The sequence below is a fragment of the Polistes fuscatus genome, unplaced genomic scaffold (assembly GCF_010416935.1).
Source record: "Polistes fuscatus isolate 324 unplaced genomic scaffold, CU_Pfus_HIC Scaffold3, whole genome shotgun sequence".
Lineage (NCBI taxonomy): Eukaryota > Metazoa > Arthropoda > Insecta > Hymenoptera > Vespidae > Polistes > Polistes fuscatus.
The window spans coordinates 14133224-14157600 of NW_025113107.1; the positions used below are offsets into that span (position 1 = coordinate 14133224).

The 24377-nt window shown below is 36.1% G+C and overlaps 1 protein-coding gene across 17 annotated transcripts in view; it reads right to left on the minus strand.

The window, feature by feature from the left end:
• Positions 1-24377, minus strand: part of LOC122519095 (ras GTPase-activating protein raskol) — a 135004-nt gene that overhangs the window by 25636 nt on the left and 84991 nt on the right. For 7 of the 17 annotated variants that reach the window (XM_043638301.1, XM_043638296.1, XM_043638295.1 and 4 more), the window contains one exon: positions 15651-15716. The exons of 2 other annotated variants lie outside the window; for them this stretch is intronic. In XM_043638301.1, the coding sequence (XP_043494236.1) occupies positions 15651-15716 (66 nt within the window). Of the gene's footprint in view, positions 1-5867; positions 7678-15650; positions 15717-18044; positions 18228-20484; positions 20878-24377 lie in introns of those variants that run through there. 8 more of the 17 variants (XM_043638290.1, XM_043638291.1, XM_043638293.1 and 5 more) reach the window with 5 other exon arrangements.

Here is a 24377-nt window from a genome sequence, read left to right on the forward strand (position 1 = left end):
CGAGTTTGTTCCTCGACATCGAGATTACAGCTTTCTTCCTCTTCTTCTTCTTCTTCTTCTTCTTGTTCTTCTTCTTTTAGCATCACCATCTTGAGCTCTTCTTATTCTTATCTTCTTCCTCGAACGAGCATGAGTCACGTTTACTCGAACGGAGTCCCCTGAACTTCTCTGCCGCCTCGTCATCCTCCTCAGGATTAACGACCCTGACCATTCGTTTTTCTCCATCGCAAACCGGAAAGCGATCCTTTAAGTCTCTCTTCTCACTTTATACTACGAGAAAAGAGAAATAGAAAGAGAGGATATACTGTCAGGTACCCATGGCGAACTCGTAAAACTTTTCTTCTCCCACGAATATACCAAGGTAGGACCCTTACAAAAAAAATTACTTTCTCGACAAATAATTCGAATTTGAAAAAGATCGACAAGGTTTATTATTTTATCTACGAATTCGATCGCGAGAAATTCTCGATCGGAATTATGTAATACTAATATTTATTATGCTAAATAATAAATATAATAAAATATAAATAAATAAATATAATAATAATTATATAATATAATAAATCGTATTAAAAATATAATAATAACAAATTAAATAAATATATAATATAATAAATAAATTTTAAAAAAATATAATATAATTATATAAATATTATATAATAATAAAAGTATTTATTTATCGAATATCAAAATCTAAACAATTTCCCACACGAAATAAAAATAAAGTGAAAAAACAGAACTCACTTGGACACTTTAAATATCAATCCTTTAAAACCGGTGACTAACAGTGTGAGAGAGAGAGAGATAGATCAACTCATATAATGGCTTTTAGGGGGATCGACGAGGTTAGGGGAGTACCCATGAAAGGCCCTATTAAAGGGAGACCCATTTTTGCGAATTAAAGAGCTACGCTTTTGTCAGTCTTATTATTACCTGTAAAAGCGGATCCGAATTTGATACATTCAATATTATTGAACGGGACAAAGAAGGAAGGGAAAGATGAACGGTAGAAGTTAGTTCATTATTTCTCACTCTAGAAGAATTATATTCTCGTCGATAGATCGAACGAGAATGAGTCGTTCACGGGATTCGTCTACTTTCGCGAATAGCGGAAGAGACATCCGGCCCTTTCACCGTTAACTCTTTCCATTATTATTATTATTATTATTATTACTATTATCGTTAATTGAACTGTTTACTTTCCCACCACCTGTTTTCTTTTTAAATAATTCAATTCTGCGTGCATGCACCAGCACCTTTCTTTTGAGTATAAATATTTTATCGTAAAAAAAGGTTTCTTAATAGAAGCAATTCAGTTACACACACACACACACATGCACGCAACGCACATACAATACACTTTTTAAATAGTTACAAAAAAAAGAAACAAAATGATTTAGTCAACATATTCTAGTCTCTCAAAGAAGTAGCATTCATTCTTCAGAGGACAAAAGGTTATCCATGCTAGAATAAGATTTAATCGTCCTGCCTATTCTCAATTTTGTCACAATACAACTACAAAAGCTGCAGGAAATGACATCACACAGAGAAACGTGGAACGTGTCACAGTTTAACACTTGCAATGAGTTCGTATATACTTAACGTTTAGAAAAGTACGTCGAATATTCGTATGTGGGTGATTCGTGCGTGTATGAGTGCACGTGCATACGAGGAAAGTGCATCGTGGTGGGTGTGTTGGTCGTTCGCAAAAGTCATTAGTTAACGGTAGGCCGCGCAAATGTATCCTCGAGGACACGATCAATTGAAAGAGAAAAAAAAAGAGGAAGGGGGAGGAAGGTGGAAGGTGGAAGGTGGAAGGGGGGAGGAATTACGAGGGTTGGATTGATGGCAATTTGTAACGAGGTTGTACGGGCTAGAGAAGCTTAAATTGTAAAACTACGAGAGTGAGAGAGAGAGAGAGAGAGAGAGATTTCCATATTCACCAATCAGAGGAGGAGGAGGAGAATCTCGATTATCAGCATGATCATCTTTAACGAGGAAAAACTCGCTCTCATTGCCACAACCAGGATTCATCTGCGAAAATCTCTCTCTTAGATCGTTCCAATATTCTACGAATCCCATGACCCAATAATTCTCTCTATTATTTCATTTATTACGTAGAAATATTTATGTATTATTTACTATTTTCTTTTTACATTTATCTATTTACTGTGCGTTACTACTAATATAATGATAAGTTTAATAATAATTACATAATTTTCATTTTTGTTTTGTTTTATCTATACATTATATTGTACTTTACTGTAATTAATGGCCTTTAGGGAGCCTAGGCTCTAGGGTCAATAAAATATTATTTAATATAAATATTAAATATATAAAATAAAAAAAAAAATAAAAAAAAAGAATATAAAATGTAATTAAATATCTAACATAAGATGGTATTACAATCTCGCTATCCTTGCTAACGCTTATCGCTTCGATAGGAATACCGCTGACACACATTTTTTTATTTTTTTTCCTTTTGCTATATACAGGACGAAACAAAAGTTAACCTAAAAAAGATTTAAACGAAAAAATCATACGAAAAGTTTGTACCTTTTACGTATAATTTGCGTTAACATTTTAATACGCGCGATTAAAAGTTCTTTTTTTACTATATACAGGACGAAACAAAAGTTAACCTAAAAAAGATTTAAACAACAAAAAATTATACGAAAAGTTTGTACCTTTTACGTATAATTTACGTTAACATTTTAATACGCGCGATTAAAAGTTCTTTTTTTACTATATACAGGACGAAACAAAAGTTAACCTAAAAAAGATTTAAACGAAAAAATCATACGAAAAGTTTGTACCTCTTTTACGTATAATTTACGTTAACATTTTAATACGCGCGATTAAAAGTTCTTTTTTTACTATATACAGGACGAAACAAAAGTTAACCTAAAAAAGATTTAAACAACAACAAATCCATACGAAAAGTTTGTACCTTTTACGTATAATTTACGTTAACATCTCTAATACGCGCGATTAAAAGTTCTTTTTTTATTATATACAGGACGAAACAAAAGTTAACCTAAAAAGATTTAAATAACAAAAAAATCATACGAAAACTTTGTACCTTTTACGTATAATTTACGTTAACATCTCTAATACGCGCGATTAAAAGTTCTTTTTTTATTATATACAGGACGAAACAAAAGTTAACCTAAAAAAGATTTAAACAACAAAAAATCATACGAAAACTTTGTACCTTTTACGTATCATTTACGTTAACATTTTTAATACGCGCGATTAAAAGTTACATCGATGATAAATGATTATTTCTATTTTACGTAACGTTTTGATTTTGTTATTTTCTTATTGCACGAAAATTTTCTTCGCAAACATAAAATACAAAAAAGAGAGAGGGTGTATATCGGTGATAAACGTAGTTTAAACGATAATCGTCTGTACGCGAATGATGATGATGATCATCATCATCATTATTATTATTATTATTATTATTATTATTATTACGTCACGTCCGTTCGATCCGCGTTGAACTTGATAAAGCCACGGAACAGCTGGTAACGCGGAATAATATAAGCCGCAAAGTGGATCACCCATGCTCCTTTCGCAAAAAAATGTGTCGCGATAGATAATCGTCCCACGTATTCTCGACCCACTCTCTCCCCCCCACCCCCACCCCACCCCACCCCACCCCACCCCACTCCACCTCCACCCCCGTGGTCGTCTCGCGATGCAAAACTCGCCGGTCTTGCGTAAATCCTATATGCACGTAAATGCACATACGTATATGCGCGTGTGTGTATGTTTTCTTCTCTCCCTCGGTTCGATGACCTTGCTCCTCTGCATCGTAATATAAACAATCGCCCTCGCATAAATTCTATTCCGTTTGAGAAAACACGCGTTTAGTGTGTTATTGCATTGACAACAAGACAACAAGTCCCATACGAATATGACCTAACAATTGTTCGTATACAAGATTTATGAATCTTAAATCATAAATAATTGCGAATTTATCAAATAACGATACAAGTATGATACAATAGTACGAGTATTTTCTTTTTGTCTCTCTCACTCTCTCTCTCTCTATTGTTTATTTGGTAAATAAAAATTTCGAATAAAAATAAACGTCCTAGAAATAATGCGAACGGGGGGTGGGGGGAGGATAATAAAACGTTCCGATTTTCTGAATTTTTATGATACAATTATGCGAGTATTTTCTTTCTGTCTCTCTCACTCTCTCTCTCTATTATTTATTTGGTAAATAAAAATTTCGAATAAAAAATAAACGTCCTAGAAATAATGCGAACGGGGGGAGGAAGGGGGGAGGATAATAAAACGTTCCGATTTTCTGGATTTTAATATTCCCCTTCGCTTATACGTACGTCCCGTGTATAATAATACGTAACGATTTGTAAGGGGTGCCAGGATATTTTTCTCTCTGATTTTTTTTTTTCTTTTTTTCTCTTTTTCCACAAAAAATGAGAAGAAAAATTAGAGCACGAAATCAGCCAGGCAGGCGTCCCCCCAACTCTTGCCCCAACGTTACCTGCGGCCTAACGGTAATGAAGCTGCAATCTGCGGTGTCATCGCAATCTCTGTGTCCTTTTTTTTTTCCTTTTTTTTTCCCCTCTTTTCACTTTTTTCATACTGCGGCTTACCGAACGTGTGTCCGAGAGAGAGAGAGAGAGAGAGAGAGAAAAAGAATAAAAGATTGGGTAAACGTGTCCGTAGCGGAATGAGTTCTCGTTACTCTTGAAAAAAGAAAAAGAAAATGAAAAAAAAAAAAAAAACAGGATATTTCGGAGCTCGGAGTAATGTAAAAAAAAAAAATACGAAAAAAAGGATACGAGGAGCACCGAGAGATGATATTTTATATATTTTTCACATTTATTTATTTATTTATTTATTATTCCGTGCAACATACCGACGCACATTGAAGTCTCGAATAGGGGGTGGGGGGTGCTAGGGGGGTGGTGGTAAGAGAACCGCAAGCTTGGCTATCGTTTTTCCTGCGGTTTTAATAAAGTTCCACGGGTGAATATTTCGAGTCACTCAGGTAAGAATATACTCTCGTATACTTTCGTTGAAAACTCCGGGCCGTGGGGTGGTAGAAAGGGGGCCGGCGGGGGGAGGGGGAGGGTAAGAATTCGATCGAGAATTACGAGAACGAAAAAAAAACGATATTTTCTCGCGATAAACGTAATTCCACGTTGGTCAACGTATTTTTCTCTCGACTATTCTCTCTTTTTGTTTTGTTTTTTGAGTAGACACATGAAAGAAAAGGAAGATGATCGAAGAAGACAGTCGAGTTTAAGTTTACGGGGCGTCATACGCGAGCCCTTAAGAAAGTTCGTCTCGGTCCTTCGGGCCATAATGCGGACTCTATAATTTCGCACTTTGTAATTACGATTATATTCCTTGGTGCTTCGTAAAACTCGGATGAGAGAAAAGAAAGAGAGAGAAAGAGAAAGAGAGAGAGGAAAAGTCTCGTCCAATAGCTTCGGGCAATTCAACTCGATTCTACCAGAGAAATGAACTATGCTTCATCGAATCCATCTGGGTTTCCAACGATCCGTCTATCATCCAAAGACAAGAATCTCCGACTGGGACAGGGCAAACGAGAGAATAATAATGACGTCTGGTTAGTATCGTTCCTTCTTATCTAACAACATTTCTAATTTGAAAAATGTATCCCCCTCCTCCTCCTCTTCCTCTTCCTTCGATTTGCGTAGATCGATTGAAAGTAAAAAAATAAGTATAAAATACTATTCGATATTTCAAGTAGAAATTCGGTGGAGTAAAATATCGTAAAAGAGAGTGCATCAATTGTTTGAGATACGAGCAATTAGAATGGAAGAAAGAGAAATGAATATAAAAAAGAAGACGCGTGTTACCAGAATGCATTCCCCCATCGATGTCCGGTGCATCTTCGAAGAGGGAGGACTCGATGCAGTCCGAGTTGTCCGCAGAAGGATCGGCCGTGACCTCGCGGTCACGATCCTTAGCTCTCTCAGGTACGACGGGACGTTTCTCGGCACCGACGACCGAAGCAGCAGCAGCAGCAGCCACTGCGACGATCGAAGAGGAACTACTATCGACGGAAGCGTGTCTGTTGGCAGAACGAACCAAACAACTACCGGTTCGTGCTAATTTCGTACTGTGAGTCCTTCTTATCAAGAGATTCGTCAAAGTCGTATTACTGCTAGATTGTTTCTTTTCCTCCCCCTTTCCGCTGTTACCAGCACCAGCACCAGCACCAGCACCAGCACCAACACCTGCAGCATCACTACTACCACCATTGGAAGAACATTTCACGTTGACCACGTTGTTGTTGACCACGCTGATCCTGTTATTATCATCCGGCGTATTCTCGTTCTCATCGTTCTTGCTCTTCTTCTTCCGTTTATTATTATCCTCTTCCTCGAGTTCGAAACAAGCAATCGTATTGTTCAAACGATTCTCTTTCCTGGCAGAATCCTTCCGACCGGTAAATCGATTCTGAAACCTCTCGATAGTTTTAAAAGACCTAGTCCTTTCTACCTTTTTCCTTTCTTCGTTCCCTACAACACTGCTGCTGGATCGATCGTTGGATCCCTTAGCGCTTTCGAATATCCTTGTCAAAGACTGGACTTTGCCCCTGTAAGGCTCAGGTAAACCGTCGTCCGGTTTTCTACAACTCGGTATTGACTCGTTGTTGCTCAGAGTCCTCGTGAGAATCACCTTTGGCACAGCAGCACTGCCGATGTTTGACGTCGTCTTCGAATTACCGATCGGAAAAGTGTTACACACGAACGACGACGATTTATTGTTATTCGTATTCTCTTGCTTTTGTCCATCTTGTGGTTTCATTAAATTGTTCACAGTTTTGGGAATCTTTGCTGCCGGTTGTCGAGATTCTCCCCCGTCCAAGGAAACGTAAAACGTCGATCGCCTTTTAGGCGATTCGTTGGAATTATCCATGTTCAACATGGCTATCACATCATCTCTTTCATTTATCGACGAGAGATTCGAATAAAACGACGCATCGTTTCTTTTCAAACGGAAATTAGAACCCCTAAACGACGAGAAACACTGTATCTCTCTGATTTATTCTTGAACACGTACACGACGACCGACTTCGAGAAATCTTTCGGGCTTCGCAGTCATACAAGAGGCATGCCTTCTTCTTCTTCCACGAGGACATTACGATTTAGAAAGTGAAAGATTGAGAGGGAGAGAATAAAAAGGCATCTAACGGTGGAAGGAGCATCTTCTTCTTCTTCTTCTTCTTCTATCTCCTTGCCTCATTGAAGTCACGATTCGATTAACAAAAATTCCGATAGAGTGAAATTCACACGAAATATTTCTTTCATCAAAATTCCAATATGAATCATCGACCTTTATCTTTTTACCTGCTACACGATTGTGATCTCACTTTCACCCATACACACGCATAAATATATTTATATATTGCAAATTGAGTGTTATCATCGAATAAACAATATTGTGTTGATATTTCGAGAAAATCAAAATGTACGTTGATCGAGTATTCGATGAGAAAAAACAATTGTACACGCGCGCATAAATTTACTCGTCGCACTCCTCTCTCGTATACACTCGAATAAAACTTAACTACTAACACGTTTGAGATATACCAGAAGAAAATAAATCTCAACGAGAAAACGATCCTCACGGTCGAAGCGCTCGCGACTATCTGTTCAAAGCGTTGCGTTTTAATCCGACAAAAACCTGCAGCGCCCCGCTCGGCTCTTCTTCGAAGCTTCGGAATTGTAGGGGTCACGTGATCGTGCATGCGCCACTAACGTGGCCTACGCTACGCTTTGCTCAACTTCCATATTTCGATGGACCAATCAAAACGTTGTATTTTTGAACAATTGTCGCGGGATATTTAACATCAATTTCAATCACAAACTTTCCTTTATTGTTTCATATTTGATTAATAATGAGAAATGTAAGAACGCGAATTATCGATACCGAACGTTAACCTAATCCTCCAATTTTCTAATTCGTTGCAAAAAATGTACATTTCGTTAAGAGTTAATAATAATATTTTGAGAGAAGTACTTTTTCTAAAAAGATCTATTCTAAATTTAGTAAGAGAAATAAAGTAAAAGAAAAATCATATCCTTCTCGCTGGCGCCAGTCTCACATTCGTCGCAAATGCGTAAGACGAAGCTTTTTCTTTTATGTTACGCTAGGGACGACGCACGGATGAATCGTGCGTGGAACGAGAAGTGCCTGTCGTCTAACGGAAGAAAAAAAAGAAGAAAAAGAAGAAAAGAAAGTAAAGGAAAGAAACGAAAAAAAGTAAAAAAGAAAAACGTGACGAATATAAAAGAAGAGGAGTCTATCATTGCAACACGTTTCAACGATAACATTTAGATACTCGAAGTACCAAAAATTCCAACCTATTCTTATCCAAACTTTTGTATAATTCGACAAAAATCTAACAATCGTTACAAAGAACCTAATGCAATTCTGATGAAACGACAAGTATCTAAACTCTCAGAAATACAACATTTAATATGATTAACGATATCTTACGTCATTGTTTTCATTTAGAAATGAAACGAACGTACAGTTACGTATTACGAAAGTATCAGCAACACCTTCTATGTGAGACCACCTTCGAGAGAATCGATTCGATATTTCACCCTTCTGACTTTTCCATCCTCTTGGTAACGCATCTCACACTTTGGCGATAAGACCGAGCGAGTTTTTTATTTCATTTTTTTTTTTAACGTCTCTCTCTCACTTTCTCATGGAGCGTCTCAAGTGCAGACTCAAAAAAAAAAAAGAGAAAGAGAGAGAGAGAAAGAAGATGCAACGTCTCTCGCGCCCACACGAAAGAGACTACAGCCTCCAAGCTTTTCTTCCCACGCGTCATTCCCTTAATGCTCATCCCTTTCTCTCTCTCTCTCCCATTCTTTTTCATTCTCCTTCCTTTTCTTTTCCCCTACGTTAATATCACTTCATCTCCGTGTTCCTTAATCTCGTCTCGTAAATCCGACACTCGTTTTCTGCAGACGCCGCGGGATGGCTCTAAATAAAGATGACCTAAACGTTAATTACTTAGTTTAATGATATTTCTCAAAATGGCGTCGCAGGGGACTAATGAGAGAGAGAGAGAGAGAGACTTATTTTAATAAAACCCATACATACATATTTATGAAAGTAGGTGTGAATCTATGTCAAGTAGAAGCAACGATTCATGGATAATCTTCCTTATGGGATAATCGTTGTTAGTGAATATTCAGTGTTCGATGATTAGTATAATTCATCCATGTTATTACTCTGTAATATTCAATTACGTTCGTTACGAATTCATGCTGAATAAAATATCGAATATTTTCATCTCTGATCGATCTTTTAATCGCAAAATAAAAAAAAAAAGATTTTTTTTCGTCGGTTCAAATTATGAATAAACTTTTGATCCATCCTGTACACACGAATACGCGTATATAAATCTCGTCCATTCGAGAAGAATCGATAAGATCATCGACAGCTACGTTCAACGAACTCGAACGCAAGTCGTCGTCAATCGACTTATTTTTCTAAATTCCTGCCCGTGTTATGATTCATTCTACAGATTGAAAAAGAATTTCGTGATACATATATCCGTTTCCCTTTCAAATTCCGTTCCCTTTCAAAATCTCGTTTGTAACCTTGGCGATTTGATTTTTATGCAAATTCGACGATTACAAAATCGATTTCAACGTAAACGATGATTTCCGAGAATGTTCAACAGGATGAAACGATGAATATCGTTGCTTCGTAAGTAAAAACAAAAATGAAATTAAAAAACAAACTTCTATTTACGCAATAAAAATGACTAAAAAATTAATGTCATTGATAAGAGCTAATGAAGCATGATCGAAAATAATCGTGCACCGAGATGCAGGATGAGAAGCAGCTGTCGAGAAAGTAACATCAAAAGAAACGATAAAAGGGTTGTACTTGGAGGGAAGTGAATTAATTTACATACTCTAACAGGACATTGGTCAGCATGCTTATTTCGTATTTCAATCGATGGCCACCGGACGGACGAACGTGTGCCGGCCGGCTTACCGAGCAATGCAAAATTCGTGACCTCGAACAATACCAATACCATTTAGAGTTAGACTTTCCAAAGGAGTCATGAAAAAGATTATTGTAATCGTTTGCACTTATTTCCCCTCCCTCTTTCCCACCCTCTTTCCTATCCCCTCTTGTTCTCTTTGTGCAATTTCATTTTTTTCTCATATTGTCATCACATTCGGACTTGTTCATTCGATCGTTAAATTCACTATTGTAATCAAATTTTGCGATACAATGATACAGGGCGTAGCAAAAGTTTGTACAATTATAATCTTTAATATCTTGTTTTTTTATGATCCGAACAAAAAATAAAATAAAAAGATAAAGATATTTTTCAAAGAAATATGTAAAATAATTGGATGATTGGATAACTATTTATATGATTTCAGAAATGATACGAGAACCGATAAAATACCAGCGACAATTTGCGCTCAAATCGATCAGAACAACAATAAGAAGCGTTCGAGTGATCCAGTAAGATAATTTTATATTCTTTCGTCGTACTACTTCTTTACGAGTCTTTCGTGGATAATGGAAAAGAAAAAAAAAGTATATATTAAAAAGTTCGACGGAAATTGTCGTCGACGGAGAAGAAAAATTCAACTAAATCGGGGAAGAACGAGACGAGAAAAAGAAAGAGAGAGAGAGAGAGAGAGAGAGAGATGAAAGAAACGCGGCTATAAACGAGTCAACAGCCTCTTCTCCGTTCATTGTATTTGACTTCTTCTTTTTTCTCCCAACTAATCGTCGTCCTACGTCCTCGCAATTTCTACGCGACCCCCGCCATCTTTTCATTCCTTTTTTCTTTTTATTTTTTTTCCTTGCAGCTGTTGACTCTTTTTATTATTACTTTGTGTCACATCCTTTCTCGTTCTTAAATCGTAACAAAAAAACCAACAGAAATAAAAAATAGTCCGACAAAATTGAATTAACGAGTCTCCAATTCACTCGTAGAATAAGAAAAAAAAAAGAAAATTAATTAGAGTCATTAAAAGCTTCGTACGAACTGCGAATAAAAATGTCAAATTGTTAACAAGGGGAAAAACAAAAAAGGTTGAGCAAAAAACCCATAAAGGAAGAGAAAATTGGAGGTGCATGTAATTTGATTTCGACAGGCCGATGGCCAGGAAGCTTCTACAGTTTTACCCTCGTCTACGTTGGCCACTTGTCGTCAAAACTATCCCTCGGGATGCACGATTTTAGAGTGTCGTTTGGATGCCTTTAATAGACCCGTAGCTCAGATTCTTCAAGTGCCACCTTTAGATTCGGATGGGTCCAACAGTCAGAAGATGGGACTATACGTTGAAGCTAAACATACACCAAGTGGACCATATTCTAGGTAATTTTCAAAACTCAAGTATCCATGGATGACTTTTCGTTATTCATTTTGTCTACGTTTAGGGTAACCTCGTGTCCAATAAAAGACACTTGCGAACCTACGAACCTTCGAAGCTACGTTTTGGAATCGGGACAAATTTTCAACGATGGTGAATGTTCCGTTTCGAAAATTGTTTACGGACCAATGGGAGACAAAATTCAAGTTTCCGACCATCGAGAAAGGTGTTACGAATCTTCGGAAATTCAAGTAGAATGCGTGCCAACGAGAAAAGATGAATGCGATCATCCAAATGTAACCCAAAGACAAACAGAAATTCTAGAAAGCATAGAAAATCCTAAAGAATATATTTATCGATCTCCGCCAAACTGTGAAGCCACTTGTACGGGTGCTGCACAATTCTGTGAACGTAGAAACGGTCTGGACCCAACGACAGCTTTGCAATCAATGCTTCGTCCGACTTCCGTTGAACGATCAATGAAGAAACCAAATCGTATTTGTTCAGCAAGATGCTGCAAACCTTTAGAGAAATCATTGCTTGCTAAACCAAGACAGGTGTCTTTAAAAAGTAAAGAAGAATGTAGAAGAGATAGCAGAATTATTCCAACAGCTGTAGAATCCTTAGAATGTCCTACCATTCTAAGAAAATATTCTAAAGACGCGTTTTCCTTATCTGCTTCGCGAGATTCTCTAGAACGTTATAAGGATTACATTTCAACGAGCCAATTAGATAGGTATCGAGCGTGTCGATCAAAAAGGAATGGCCTTCAGGATGAGTGCTTCCTTCCTATACCTCGAGCCCTTTTAGAACGTGAAAAACGAGAACAGTGTCATAGTAAATTGGAGAGAAACGAGGAACAAACGATTCCAATGAAACGAGAAACTACTCAAACGTGTCAATTAGATCACACCATCTGTACTTAGACTCTACATGTGTGTGTGTGTGTGTGTAAACTAATTTGTACAAGAGTGTCTATATATTAAATAAAATATTATTAACTTGAATTGAAACGATAATATTGTTCCATTTAAATATCAAAACGTTAAAGATATTAATTTTCCATTATCCACTGTGCATATGTTGAAAATTGAAATACTACGAAAAGTATGATTTACCGATTCCAATTTCGCAGAATAAAATTGTCGGAAAAGTTTCACCATCGGAAACAAAATTCCCGAGGTCAGAGTCATCCGGGGATAAGAGTTCGCAAAAGAGTTGTTCGACGACGACGACGACGAGAAGAAAACGTCGTTTGAGGCGAGTGAAATCAAGAGAACTCTATGCGGGTCAAGTGTTCGTCGACTGCGATTGTTATCATCGGAACGGTCTTCAACACGATTGTCCTCGTACTCTTTGCGGAGGTAGAAAGAATATTTAACCTAAAAAAAAAAAAATAAGACCGATATAAATTTGTTGGATTTAAATAGAAAATTAAATTCGACAGGTGAACCATGCGAAAAGTTGCCCTTACCAAAATGCGATTTAGGAAATTATTTCCTCGACAAGTGGAACAGTTACTACGACAAGTTAGACCGGTTGATGCCAACGGCGTTTTGTGGTTCTCAGCAACAATGGTTGGAGGAAATGCTCAAACGGGAAACTACGAATACTATGATTAATCATTAGTTCGTGTTCCAAACAGTAATATTAACACATTGTATTGTTTTGCGCTAAAGTGATTTTGAATTTCCCGCCGTTATCCGCCAACAAATTTCTAACGGAAGATAATGTAATAATATAACAAAAAACAAAATGTACGAGCAAACCGTTGAAAGAAGTTTGATGGAATAAACGCTGTCGAAGATAATGAGACTCCATCTTACTCGATTTTGTTTGATAAAAAAATAAAGGTAAATATGAAACGTGTGATGCAACAACAACGCCACCGTAGTGAACGCACTAGAACGTGACTCGTGCCGGGACAGGAAATAACGGAATATGAACACGCGTGCCAGTCAACACGAGCAAAGAACACTTCCGATACCCTTTAAAAGCAGCATTTACGTTTATGATCTTTCATTCCAGGAATAACACGCTGCAATGAGAGACACAAATTGTCCATAACGTGTTCGCGTGTGTGTATTTTCAACACTTTAACCATTAAAATGACACGAATCGTGCTATAAATTCTATAGGAAAATATTTTTTACAAATTTGTAATTATTTCAATTTAAAATGAGCATGAAAGTATAAATGAACATCGAATGAAAAAGAGAATCGAGAAATGAAGACGCTCGACTCGAGAAGAGTTCCAATGTGCAGCAGCTAGATGCAAGTGAAACCATACGCCGAGCCACGCCCCTTTTCTTCGGAAGAAGAAAAGGAAATCTAAAGATAGGTATGAAAGAGAGAGAGAGAGAGAGAGAGAAAAGGAAAAGCTAAGAAACTAGTCATGCGTCACTCGATGAAACACCTATTCTCTTCTTCCACCTCTCCCCCTATTGTGACAAGTATCCCATAGCTACTCAAACTTTTCCCATAAGCACAAAATTACATTAACTTCGTAATACATTTACGAAACAAGTATAAGAGGATATAAGTCATTACACGATATTATTATTATTATTATTAGCTAACTAAAGAGCAAAAGTAACATTTATTATTAATAACGTGTGATTTGTAATATATTAAAATGACCTAACTCACTTTACGAGTACTTTTTACATGTGTTCGAATAGAAAAAAAATGAAAAAAAAAGAAATACTTTCAGTATATTAATGAAAGTAATTCGTTGGAAGTAATTTCTATGAGTCACGCGATCGTATTAGAAACGTTAGAACCATTAGAATGGATAAGTGAAGGAATGAAGGAATAGGTTATAGAGTAATGGATTTGAAGTAGAAATTGATTTGCTTGCGTAAGAAGTAAAGAAAGATTATTCGTCGTAAAGAGACGAAGAATACGGTATCAACTTGCACGGTCAACGATCCAAGACCACAACTTGGAAAGCCTTATACGAACGACCGTGATCTTCTCTACCACCTTGTAGGGGGTGTACTGCCATTAATGGCGGATCGTACGACCACATACACACGTATACACATACACGAGGAAAGATCGGATCGCAACGATTTCTACCTGAGTCGAATGTATTATCGTATCGTTTCTAACGCACGATCTTTGTCGTTTATGAAAGAAATTTATCAACTTTTTTACAAAAAATATATTTTTACATTTTTTTTTGTTTTCTTTTAAAACATCCTAAATCTTCGTAGTAATACACACGTGTCTATGATTTATGCAGTCCTTTCGTCGACCCGAGAAGAATACAAAGGAGGCCATTTGTTTGATGGTTTTTCGAGGAAAAGAATTTTGTGGGACCCATCGTGTTTAGAACGACGTTTCGATGGTTTGAATATAATGGGATGGATTAGAATTCCTGCTGAGCTTTTCATTGACAAGTATAATAGTTTTTTGATCGGCAAACAAACACACCTGGATTTTATTTACCGGTGAGGCGCCACGAATCGGAAACTTTCGACTTATCGATCGTGCAGTCGGTAATCGAGAGATCTGTAATGTTTCTATTATCTATAGCGAGATAAAAATAATGTCGATAAGGATGGTTCCTGTATTACTGCGAACTCGCGGAATCTTCGTGAATTCTGGTTCGTTTAGGGATGATCCCATTTGTCGTTCTTACGAGAGATTGGTCAAACGCAATACGATATCGAATCTAATAAATATTCTCTCGACAACGCGCGTAAAAAGAAAAAAAGAAAGAAATATATTCAATAAACTTAGTCATCGGTGTCGTACGAATAAAGAAACGCATAAACACGATTCGAAGGTTAAGAAAAAAGAGGCGTTCCGTGCATCGATTCTTAACTAACTCCCTCATTAAGCTAATCGATCTCGAAACGAATTATTTGCTACCCACGGGATTTCAAATTGGCGAACACGACGGTATAATTGATTCCTCTTACTTTGTTAGGACGTTCAAAGCGATAAGCGATTCATTAACGAATACCATCATCGACAATATTAAAGTACTAACTGACTCTTAATGATATTCTCGATGAGATGCGTGGCTGATTGAAAATTGCAAATGGATGACTCGATTAGCTATACGAACGAACAACAAACAAAAATAGAAAGAAAAATGTGTTGTAAAAAGGGGTCGTTGAAACTGTTAGTTTCGTTTTGTTCAATTTCAGGTAGAATTTTGCCAACGGCTTTGAGTCCCATACATACATACATACATACATACATACATAAGTTGTTGCAGGTAAAAGCATTGAAATCTCTAAAGTTTTTACTCACCACGGCCATAACGATCATACCGTTCGGCACGAGTGACTCTCGGTAAGGATTTGCTTTTCGACTCACCTGAAACGGAAAAGACAAGAGAATCTTGCATTAGTACTAATAAAGGTTGGATATATTTCCTCGTTAAAGAGAACGATAAGAAGGAGGGGGGGAAGGAGGATAAGAAAAAGCAAAACAGAGAATGAAAGATAAAAAGAAGGATTGAGAAATGCGACGGGTAAGAAGAAGGATTGGGAAGGAAGGAAAGAAGAGGAGCAGAAGGAGGAGGAGGAGGAGGAGGAGGAGGAGGTTGGTTCAGTTACACAATCCCGTTTCGCGACGGAACTTTTTCGCGGGACTGCTTTTTCACGGCATGGCGCAGGAGTTTAATGGATGCTCCGGCGACCATATCCGAGAGAACACGCTCCAATTCTCTTGCAGCGTTTTACTTCCAGCGCCGTCTTACGCGCGCTTTGGAACTACATTCCGCGTCTCTTTCTCTCTCTCTCACACTCCCTCTTGGTACCCCTATCCCCCCGCCACCCCCCCGTTTAACTGTACATACATACGTTTTTAAATCTAGATGGATCGATTTAATCCACTTTTATTTGATTCCTACATTTTATTTGCTTTTAGTTTCGTCTAATAAAACTAACGCGTATCGGATTTTTACGATGTAAAATATAACGCGGAAAGGAAAGGAAAAAAAGGTAAACCTACCGGACACACGAAGGCAAAGTATAAAAATGGGATAATTATTATAGCGAAGAATAATTTCTCGAACAGGTCGAAATAGTCGCGTGTCTCTTATCCGTTAATCGTTTCTTCTAGTATATACGTGTAAGTATAGGTATACGTTTTTCAAGGACAAGTGCAGTTCCACGGTGGCGGAACGAGCGTGCATCTCGACCTTGAAAATAACGAGTACTCTTCTTCTTATTCTTATTCTTCTTATTCTTCTTCTTCATTTTCTTTTTCTATCCGTAATAAGGTCTCCTTCTATCTCTCTATTTGAACGACTTTCTCAACTAATTGCACCACCTCTCTTCTTTCCTCGTGTCTTTTTCTTTAACCTGTATTCGTACTCTATGCTCGCTGATATAAAGAAATATCGAGTAACACGCGACAAGGATATGCTCATCGGATACTAACAACCAAGGCATTGATTAACACGACCAATCAAAAAATCCTATTACGATTATATTCCCTCTAATACGAAAATATAAACACGAAAATTTGTCTCTCGACTTATTTTCATTACTTTATTATTTATTCTTTTATAGTTAAATAAGATAACGTTATAATATATCGTGCTCATTATTTCTGATATAAATGCGAGTGCATACTTTTCGATTTTCCCCCGAAGGACAAAAATCCACACGACAATCGCGTTCATTTCGTTTATATATAGGCTAATTACTTAAACATATTATTTTTACCGAATATAATAAACAACACTATATATATACACATACACAAAGTATTTAAACAATTAAGAAACGGTATAGTGTCCTATCTGTAAGATGAGAATACTTCAACAAGAAAATGGAAGTAAATTTACACGCGCGTTTATCATTTCAAGTTTTATTCTATAATTTTGTTCTCTTCGAAGAAATACGAAATGAGAGAAAAAAAAGAGAGAGAGAGAAAGGTAGAAAGAAAGAGACAACTTAGTACTTTGACCTAATACAGTCAGAAAAGTAGACAAGAGCGCAAGTTAATTGCCAGATGAGAGTCGTTAAGGAAGCTACTACTGCATAATAAAAGCTATAAAGAAAGAGAGAGAAAGAGAGAGAGAGAGAGAATGGGTTTCTTTCGAGGAACGAAGAAGAGAAGAAGAGGATTCATCCAATGAGCCAATAAAACCGACTATCTTCGTGTATTTATCCTATTAACCGCGCCATAGCGCCTACACTTTGTATTTATAACGATCGTTTACTTTCTCTCTCTCTCTCTCTCTCTCTCTCATACGTTTTCTTTCTTTCTTTCTCCCCCGATCTTTCGACGTCTCTCCATAGACGACATTTAACGTTTCAAGTATCATTACTTTCATTCTTTCTTTATTTTATTCTCTATTTAACCATTTGATTCCTCTTCTGTTACATCCAAGACACTACTCAACTTTGGTAATGAATTTTATTTATTGTTTTTTCTTCGTAGTTTTTTCGACACATTTCTATAAGAATCATTAAAAATATCACTTTTGTATTTTTAGTATACGAGACCGGCATCATCTGTGTTCGTTCGTTCAGATCTCGGTCCCCTCTATGAAAATATTCTTTTTTTTTGTATCTCCGGGTGATTAATTCTCGTTTTTATATCATTTATCATTGGTTGTATTAATTTTTGGGTACGGTTTAAAAGAATGTTAAATGGAAAAAAGAAGGTTTGAACATATTGCATACATACGCTTGTTACAAGTAGCGATATCCTGCGAGACGTATCGAATTCTCATTTTGTCGGAATCCCTCAAGAAAAACACGCGATCCTCGTTCCTTCTCCTCCTCTTCCACTTCCATCGAGCGCGAAAACGCGACGATAATTTTCGATCGCGAACGATCATACGTGTCGTGACATCTCGTTACTCGAAAAAATCATCCAAATTGTGAGCCCTTCGGTAATAACTTATTATGTACTTTTTGAAGAATTACAAATTATTCGAACATTATTATCAACGAACGAATACGCGTAACTCTTAGAGTTATCAAATATAATTAATAAACGTAACGAATCTCTACAAATTATTAATAACAAACAAATAACGTTGAATAGTGGGAGGATCCGATTTGCAAAAGGAAAAGAAATAAAATTTGAAACACACACACACACACACACAAGTATTAACGAATAATAAAAAAATTATCTAAAGTAATAATAATCAGTAATAATAATGTTGTTATTCGCACACGCGCACAAATTAAAAATACGAACGTAACCAGGAAATATAAAATAAAATATAAATATAAATATAATATAACACACACTCTCTCTAACACACCGAAATGTCGTAAAAAATTCGGCAACGATACAAAAAAAAAAGAAAAAGAAGAAGATTACGTTAAGTAAGTAGAAGAAATAAAGATGAATGGTTGGAATCGGAATCGGAATCGGAATTGGAATCGGAATCGGAATCGGAATCGGAATCGGAATAATCTAAAATAATAATAATCAGTAATAATGATGTTGTTATTCGCACACGCGCACAAATTAAAAATACGAACGTAACCAAGAAATATAAAATAAAATAAATATATATAACATACACTCTCTCTAACACACCGGATTGTCGTAAAAAATTCGGCAACGATACAAAAAAAAAACAAAAAAGAAGATTACGTTAAGTAAGTAGAAGAAATAAAGATGAATGGTCGGAATCGGAATCGGAATCGGAATCGGAATAATCTAAAGTAATAATAATCAGTAATAATGATGTTGTTATTCGCACACGCGCACAATTAAAAATACGAACGTAACCAAGAAATAAAATAAAATATAATATAAATATAACACACACTCTCTCTAACACACCGAAATGTCGTAAAAAATTCGGCAACGATACAAAAAAAAAAAAACAAAATAAGAAGATTACGTTAAGTAAGTAGAAGAAATAAGATGATGGTCGGAATCGGAATCGGAATCGGAATCGGAATCGGAATCGGAGTCGGAATAATCTAAATAATAATAATCAGTAATAATGATGTTGTTATTCGCACACGCGCACAAATTAAAAATACGAACGTAACCAAGAAATAAAATAAAATATAAACTCTCTCGAACACACCGAAATGTCGTAAAAAATTCGGCAACGATACAAAAAAAAAAGAAAAAAAAAAAAGATTACGTTAAGTAAGTAGAAGAAATAAAGATGAATGGTCGGAATCGGAATCGGAGTCGAAATTGAAATCGGAATTGGAATAATCCGTTTGGCTGTTTCTCTGGTTACAGATCGGAGAGCAAGAAGCGTACTGTCGCGAACGGAGGCTGGCTATGAAAGTAAATATTAAAGCCGATCCGCCTCGTTCAAGGGAGATCAAGCGTGTACGCGCGCACACTTTTCTCTCAAGCGTTAAGTGCCGAGAATGTGTGTCACGTGGGTGCCGGCATACGAGATCTTCCTACCTATCTGTATAGAAATACCTACATGTATATACATTTATATATGATATGTGTATATGTGTGCGTGTGTAAACGTGTCCCCCCTCTACAACATCCTTCTTCGCTGAACCATAAACGTAACTACTTGCGTTCTTCTTAAAGGATGTATCTCGTTGCCGTTAGACATACTTTACACGGTATTACATTATTTCTAAATAATCGCATAAAACTCGACGACCGTTCTCTCTCTCTCTCTCTCCTACAAGAAATATTATATTATCAATTACTTTTTATCAATTTCGTTAAATCGTCTCTTAGCAATTTGTTATCGTTGAATTTGAAAAATCCGATCGAACTCTGCTGGGTTAATCGAGAAAACTCGATCCAAATTTATTACGCGATATTTCTTTAGAAATCATTCATTTTATTTTTTTCAGTGAAAATCCTTGTTTAAGAAAAACAAAATTATTCGTTTGCCATTCCGCCTAAAGCAATTTGTTATTAATTAAAATTTCTTACGTTAACAATTTTCTTGGAGAAATGCAAATAATTATTATTTTAAATATATCTAGTTTTTTTTTTAGAATTGAATTGAATTCAGCTTAGAAATGAAAATTTGTATTAAAATGAATTTTTAAATTTATTAGATCGTCCGGTGGTGAGTAGATAGAAAATAAATGAAAACAAATTGACATTTCTATCGGTTAAATCAATTATACGCTTGTTTTATGTATGTGCGTGTATAGATAGATACCTGATTCAAGATCATCGTGATCTGCACCACGAAGACAGGAATGAAAGCTTCGTGAGAGTCTTCGTCCACCGGGCGAGGCACTTTCCGTCGAGGTTGCCTGCATGATCGATCGTTTCAACTCACCAAACTCACACTTGGCAAATTCACTTTTGCACTCGCCTCGGTCCATCGCGATGAAAACGTCGACGTCGAGACATTTCCCTCCCCCTCCCCCCTCTGTGTGTCTGTCTTTCTTTCTCTTCCACTCTCGCGAATCTCGATTTTTTCCCTCGATTTTCGAACGTACGAGAAAAACGCTAATTAAAACGAGTCCGTTCACTTGATGATAAAGATCATTAATTCGATTAATAATTGCAAGTTCACGTTCGTTTCTTTCTTTATTTATTTTGTTGACTGTAAATAAAAAGGAATTTTTCTTTCATTTTGTTTTAACACGAATGATTATTTGTACGATTACATTTTTTTATTTTATTTCTCTCACCCGTTAGATTGTTCTAATCGATACCTATAAACGTACTATCTTTTAGATACTTTTTCAATATATCTAATTAATTCTTTCGTTTTTATTTTTGTTTTAACACGAATGATTATTTTCGAATGTTTATTACGATTACATTTTTTTTATTTTATTTATCTCACCCGTTAGATTGTTCTAATCGATACCTATAACCGTGCTATCTTTTAGATACTTTTTCAATATATCTAATTAATAAATTTGTAATAGTTTTGATAATCAATTAGGTATACTCCTACGTGTAACTTCGAGAGGAATATGTAATACGTCCGACCGATACCGTGTTTAGAACAGTACTGGGACGTTGTCCTTCTACCTACCACTTTGTTTACGTACACTGTGTAGTATAGCTTCAATAACGTTTACCTTGTGTTTATATTATATATAACGTACATAATCTCGTTAGATTCTTAATGTGTATAACATATTTTCTATTATATATAAGGAATCCTATAGTTATATTATTTTCTTTCATCTTCGAAATACAGTTTATACATTAAATCATAAAATATTATTCTGGAAGTATGAAAGAGTATATATAAATGGGTAGTATATAAATGATATTATTAATATTATATTTTTATTAATAGTATTTATATATTTATGTAATATGGATTTTTTGAAAATTATATACAAATTTATTAAATTATTATACAAATCATAGAATAATTTGGGGTTAATACTAACATTTTTAATAAATTCTACATATATAACTACGCCTTGCCCAGTCTGCGCCTCCCCTCGCTTCCCCTTTCTTTCGGCCCACCTCGCTTTTCTTTCATCTACCACCCACGCCCCCACCAACCCACCACCCCCCTTTTCACACCTTCCGCGCCTACACCCGTTACGCGCTCCCCGAGCTCGCTCGGTATCTTTTTTTCTTCATCTCCTAAGATATTTTAGTGTCAGCGACATCCTCGGTCCCCTCTCTCTCCACTGTTCTGGTCTGGTCGATGGCCATCCCCTCCGCTCCCCCCCTCCTCCGTTCCTCCCTCCGCTGTGAACGATTACTCCTTTAACGCGTTTTCCAGCCTCGGGCCTTCACTAATCGCTTAGCCCACGTTTCGAGTTTTCTCTCTTCGGTCCCTCTTGGCTTAAATCGTTAGAAAATGTCAACGTCGATCGCAGTAGTTAAGGAATAATAGTGGATACTATAAACGCGAAAAATGTATTCAGTCCGCGTTTTAGGTCAGGTGTGGTTTTTTTTAAAGTAACGAAACGCAAACCTAACCACCCAAAGCCAGCATCAAGCGCCAACTGAGGGCAAATCGACAGTGTAACTTTAAACGTGGATAAGAGGAATTGTCTGGTTTTTTTCGTGTTCGGTCGTTTGTTCGTTTGGGAGTTGGTATTGGTAATGTATTAGTCTCCTCCTTAGAAAACGGATTCATGGTGTATGGTTGCGTTCGTTTCCCCATTAATCCTATCCTTTTTTTTCAATCATTCTATACGAATCATTTCGTGTTTCACGGTTCGAACATAGATAAGTTTATAAATTGTAAACAGCCACGGATAGATAAATCAACCATGTACTATACAATTCACGCTTTGAAAATGATTTTACCTAGTTTCTTCTAATATTCGAATTTTATCTAACAAAATTTCGCGAGATACGACGCATCCAATACGAAATTTGAATCGTTTCAAAGGTAGGATTACGAAAAGATTAACTTGATTTAAATTATAACCGAGGAAAAGCTATAAAATTCTGTCTAGAAATGTTATTCCTCTACGGAGTGTTTGAATAAAAAAAAAAAAAAAAAAGAAAAAATAAAATTGTTCGGCTGGTAGAAAATTGTAATTATCATTTATTAAAAATTGCTTTCCATGCTTCGCGACTCGCTGTATGCTTGATAAATGGCAATAACTTCATGCTGGGAATGTCTAACGAGTTTTAAGTTAAATTATTGGCAAGTACGTTGTATTGAACTGACCTACTAGACAGACGAGACACCACCACCAAGAATCAGTGAAAGTGACGATAATGTGGGAAAAAAAAGATTAAAACAAAAATAAAATAAAATAAAATAAAATAAAAGAAAATAAAAATGTACACAAATGACGTTTGGCATAGTAATAAAAAAAACAAGCAGAAAAATATTTGAAAAAATATTAAGCGTATCGAAACAAGACGATGTTCTTTGATCGTGATTGGACGATAGGCGTAAGAAAAGGCACACACTACACGGTTAACGTGGAAAATACGAACTCTCCTCTCCACCAATGGAAAACGTTTACGGTGTGAGGATATAGGCACGCTTAAAATAGAGAAGATTCAAGATACCAAAGGCGCGTCTCTCTTCGGTATTTCGAGTTACAGACTGGCTATGAGAGCTCTTATATATTTTAAGGATCATCGTTCTGCAAGAACAAACGAACAAACGAACGAATAAACGAACAAACAATTTCTACCTGATTTGTTTTCATTATTTCAATCGTGTTATGTTGATTTCATCTTTTTGTCACCCTTTTATTTCCTTAATTTTACTTGAAAAAACGATGACGTACCAATGATGACCCCATAACCCATCCCACCACCCAGGAGAACAATTTCTGACCCCTATACTCGTTTTCTCGACGCAAACCTATTATTCAATTCTTTAATTAATTTTTATTATTATTATATTTTTATTTTAGTTATATTTATGTTTTAATATTCGTTATTTTTCAAATTATGATTTAAGAGATCGCAATTATTTGCACGAACAATTTGTACAATTGATAAAAGTTATTTTTAATCGAATACAACGAGATTGTACGTTGGAATCAAATTCAATGGAACGTTTTCTATAAAATCCTAATGATCTAATAGATTCTTTTAGAAGATATAAAAGTAACGGGGGTCGTAATTAACGCGGATAGAGAAAGTAAAAAAAAGAAGGGTCAAAGAGTTTTTTAGTAGACCGGTCGATTTTTAAAGGGAAGCGAAAATGTATTATTTTATCATAGTATTAACCATGGAGCTTGGAAACGTTAACAATAATCCGTAGGCGACCTCGTGCGTTGCACAATTAAATCTAATTTCAGGAAGCGCGTTACGTGATCTGAAATCGCGAAGGCCACTCGAACTCGCGACAACCGAACATATACATATACAACATACACGTATATATATTTTTTATATATTCTTTTCTAAAGAACAAAGTCTCGCACTAAAACAATTAAATTAACGTCAGAACCTCAATCTAATGAAACGTTCATCTAAATGACAAATTTCAAATATTTTACGAAATTCATAATTGTAATTGCAATCAAATGAATATAAATAAATTCGAAATAATTAGAAAAAGAGAGAGAGAGAGAGAGTGAGAAAGAAAATCATTTATTTCTGTTAGCATTTGCCAAATTGACAGTTGTTGGAATAAGTCAATCATTTTCT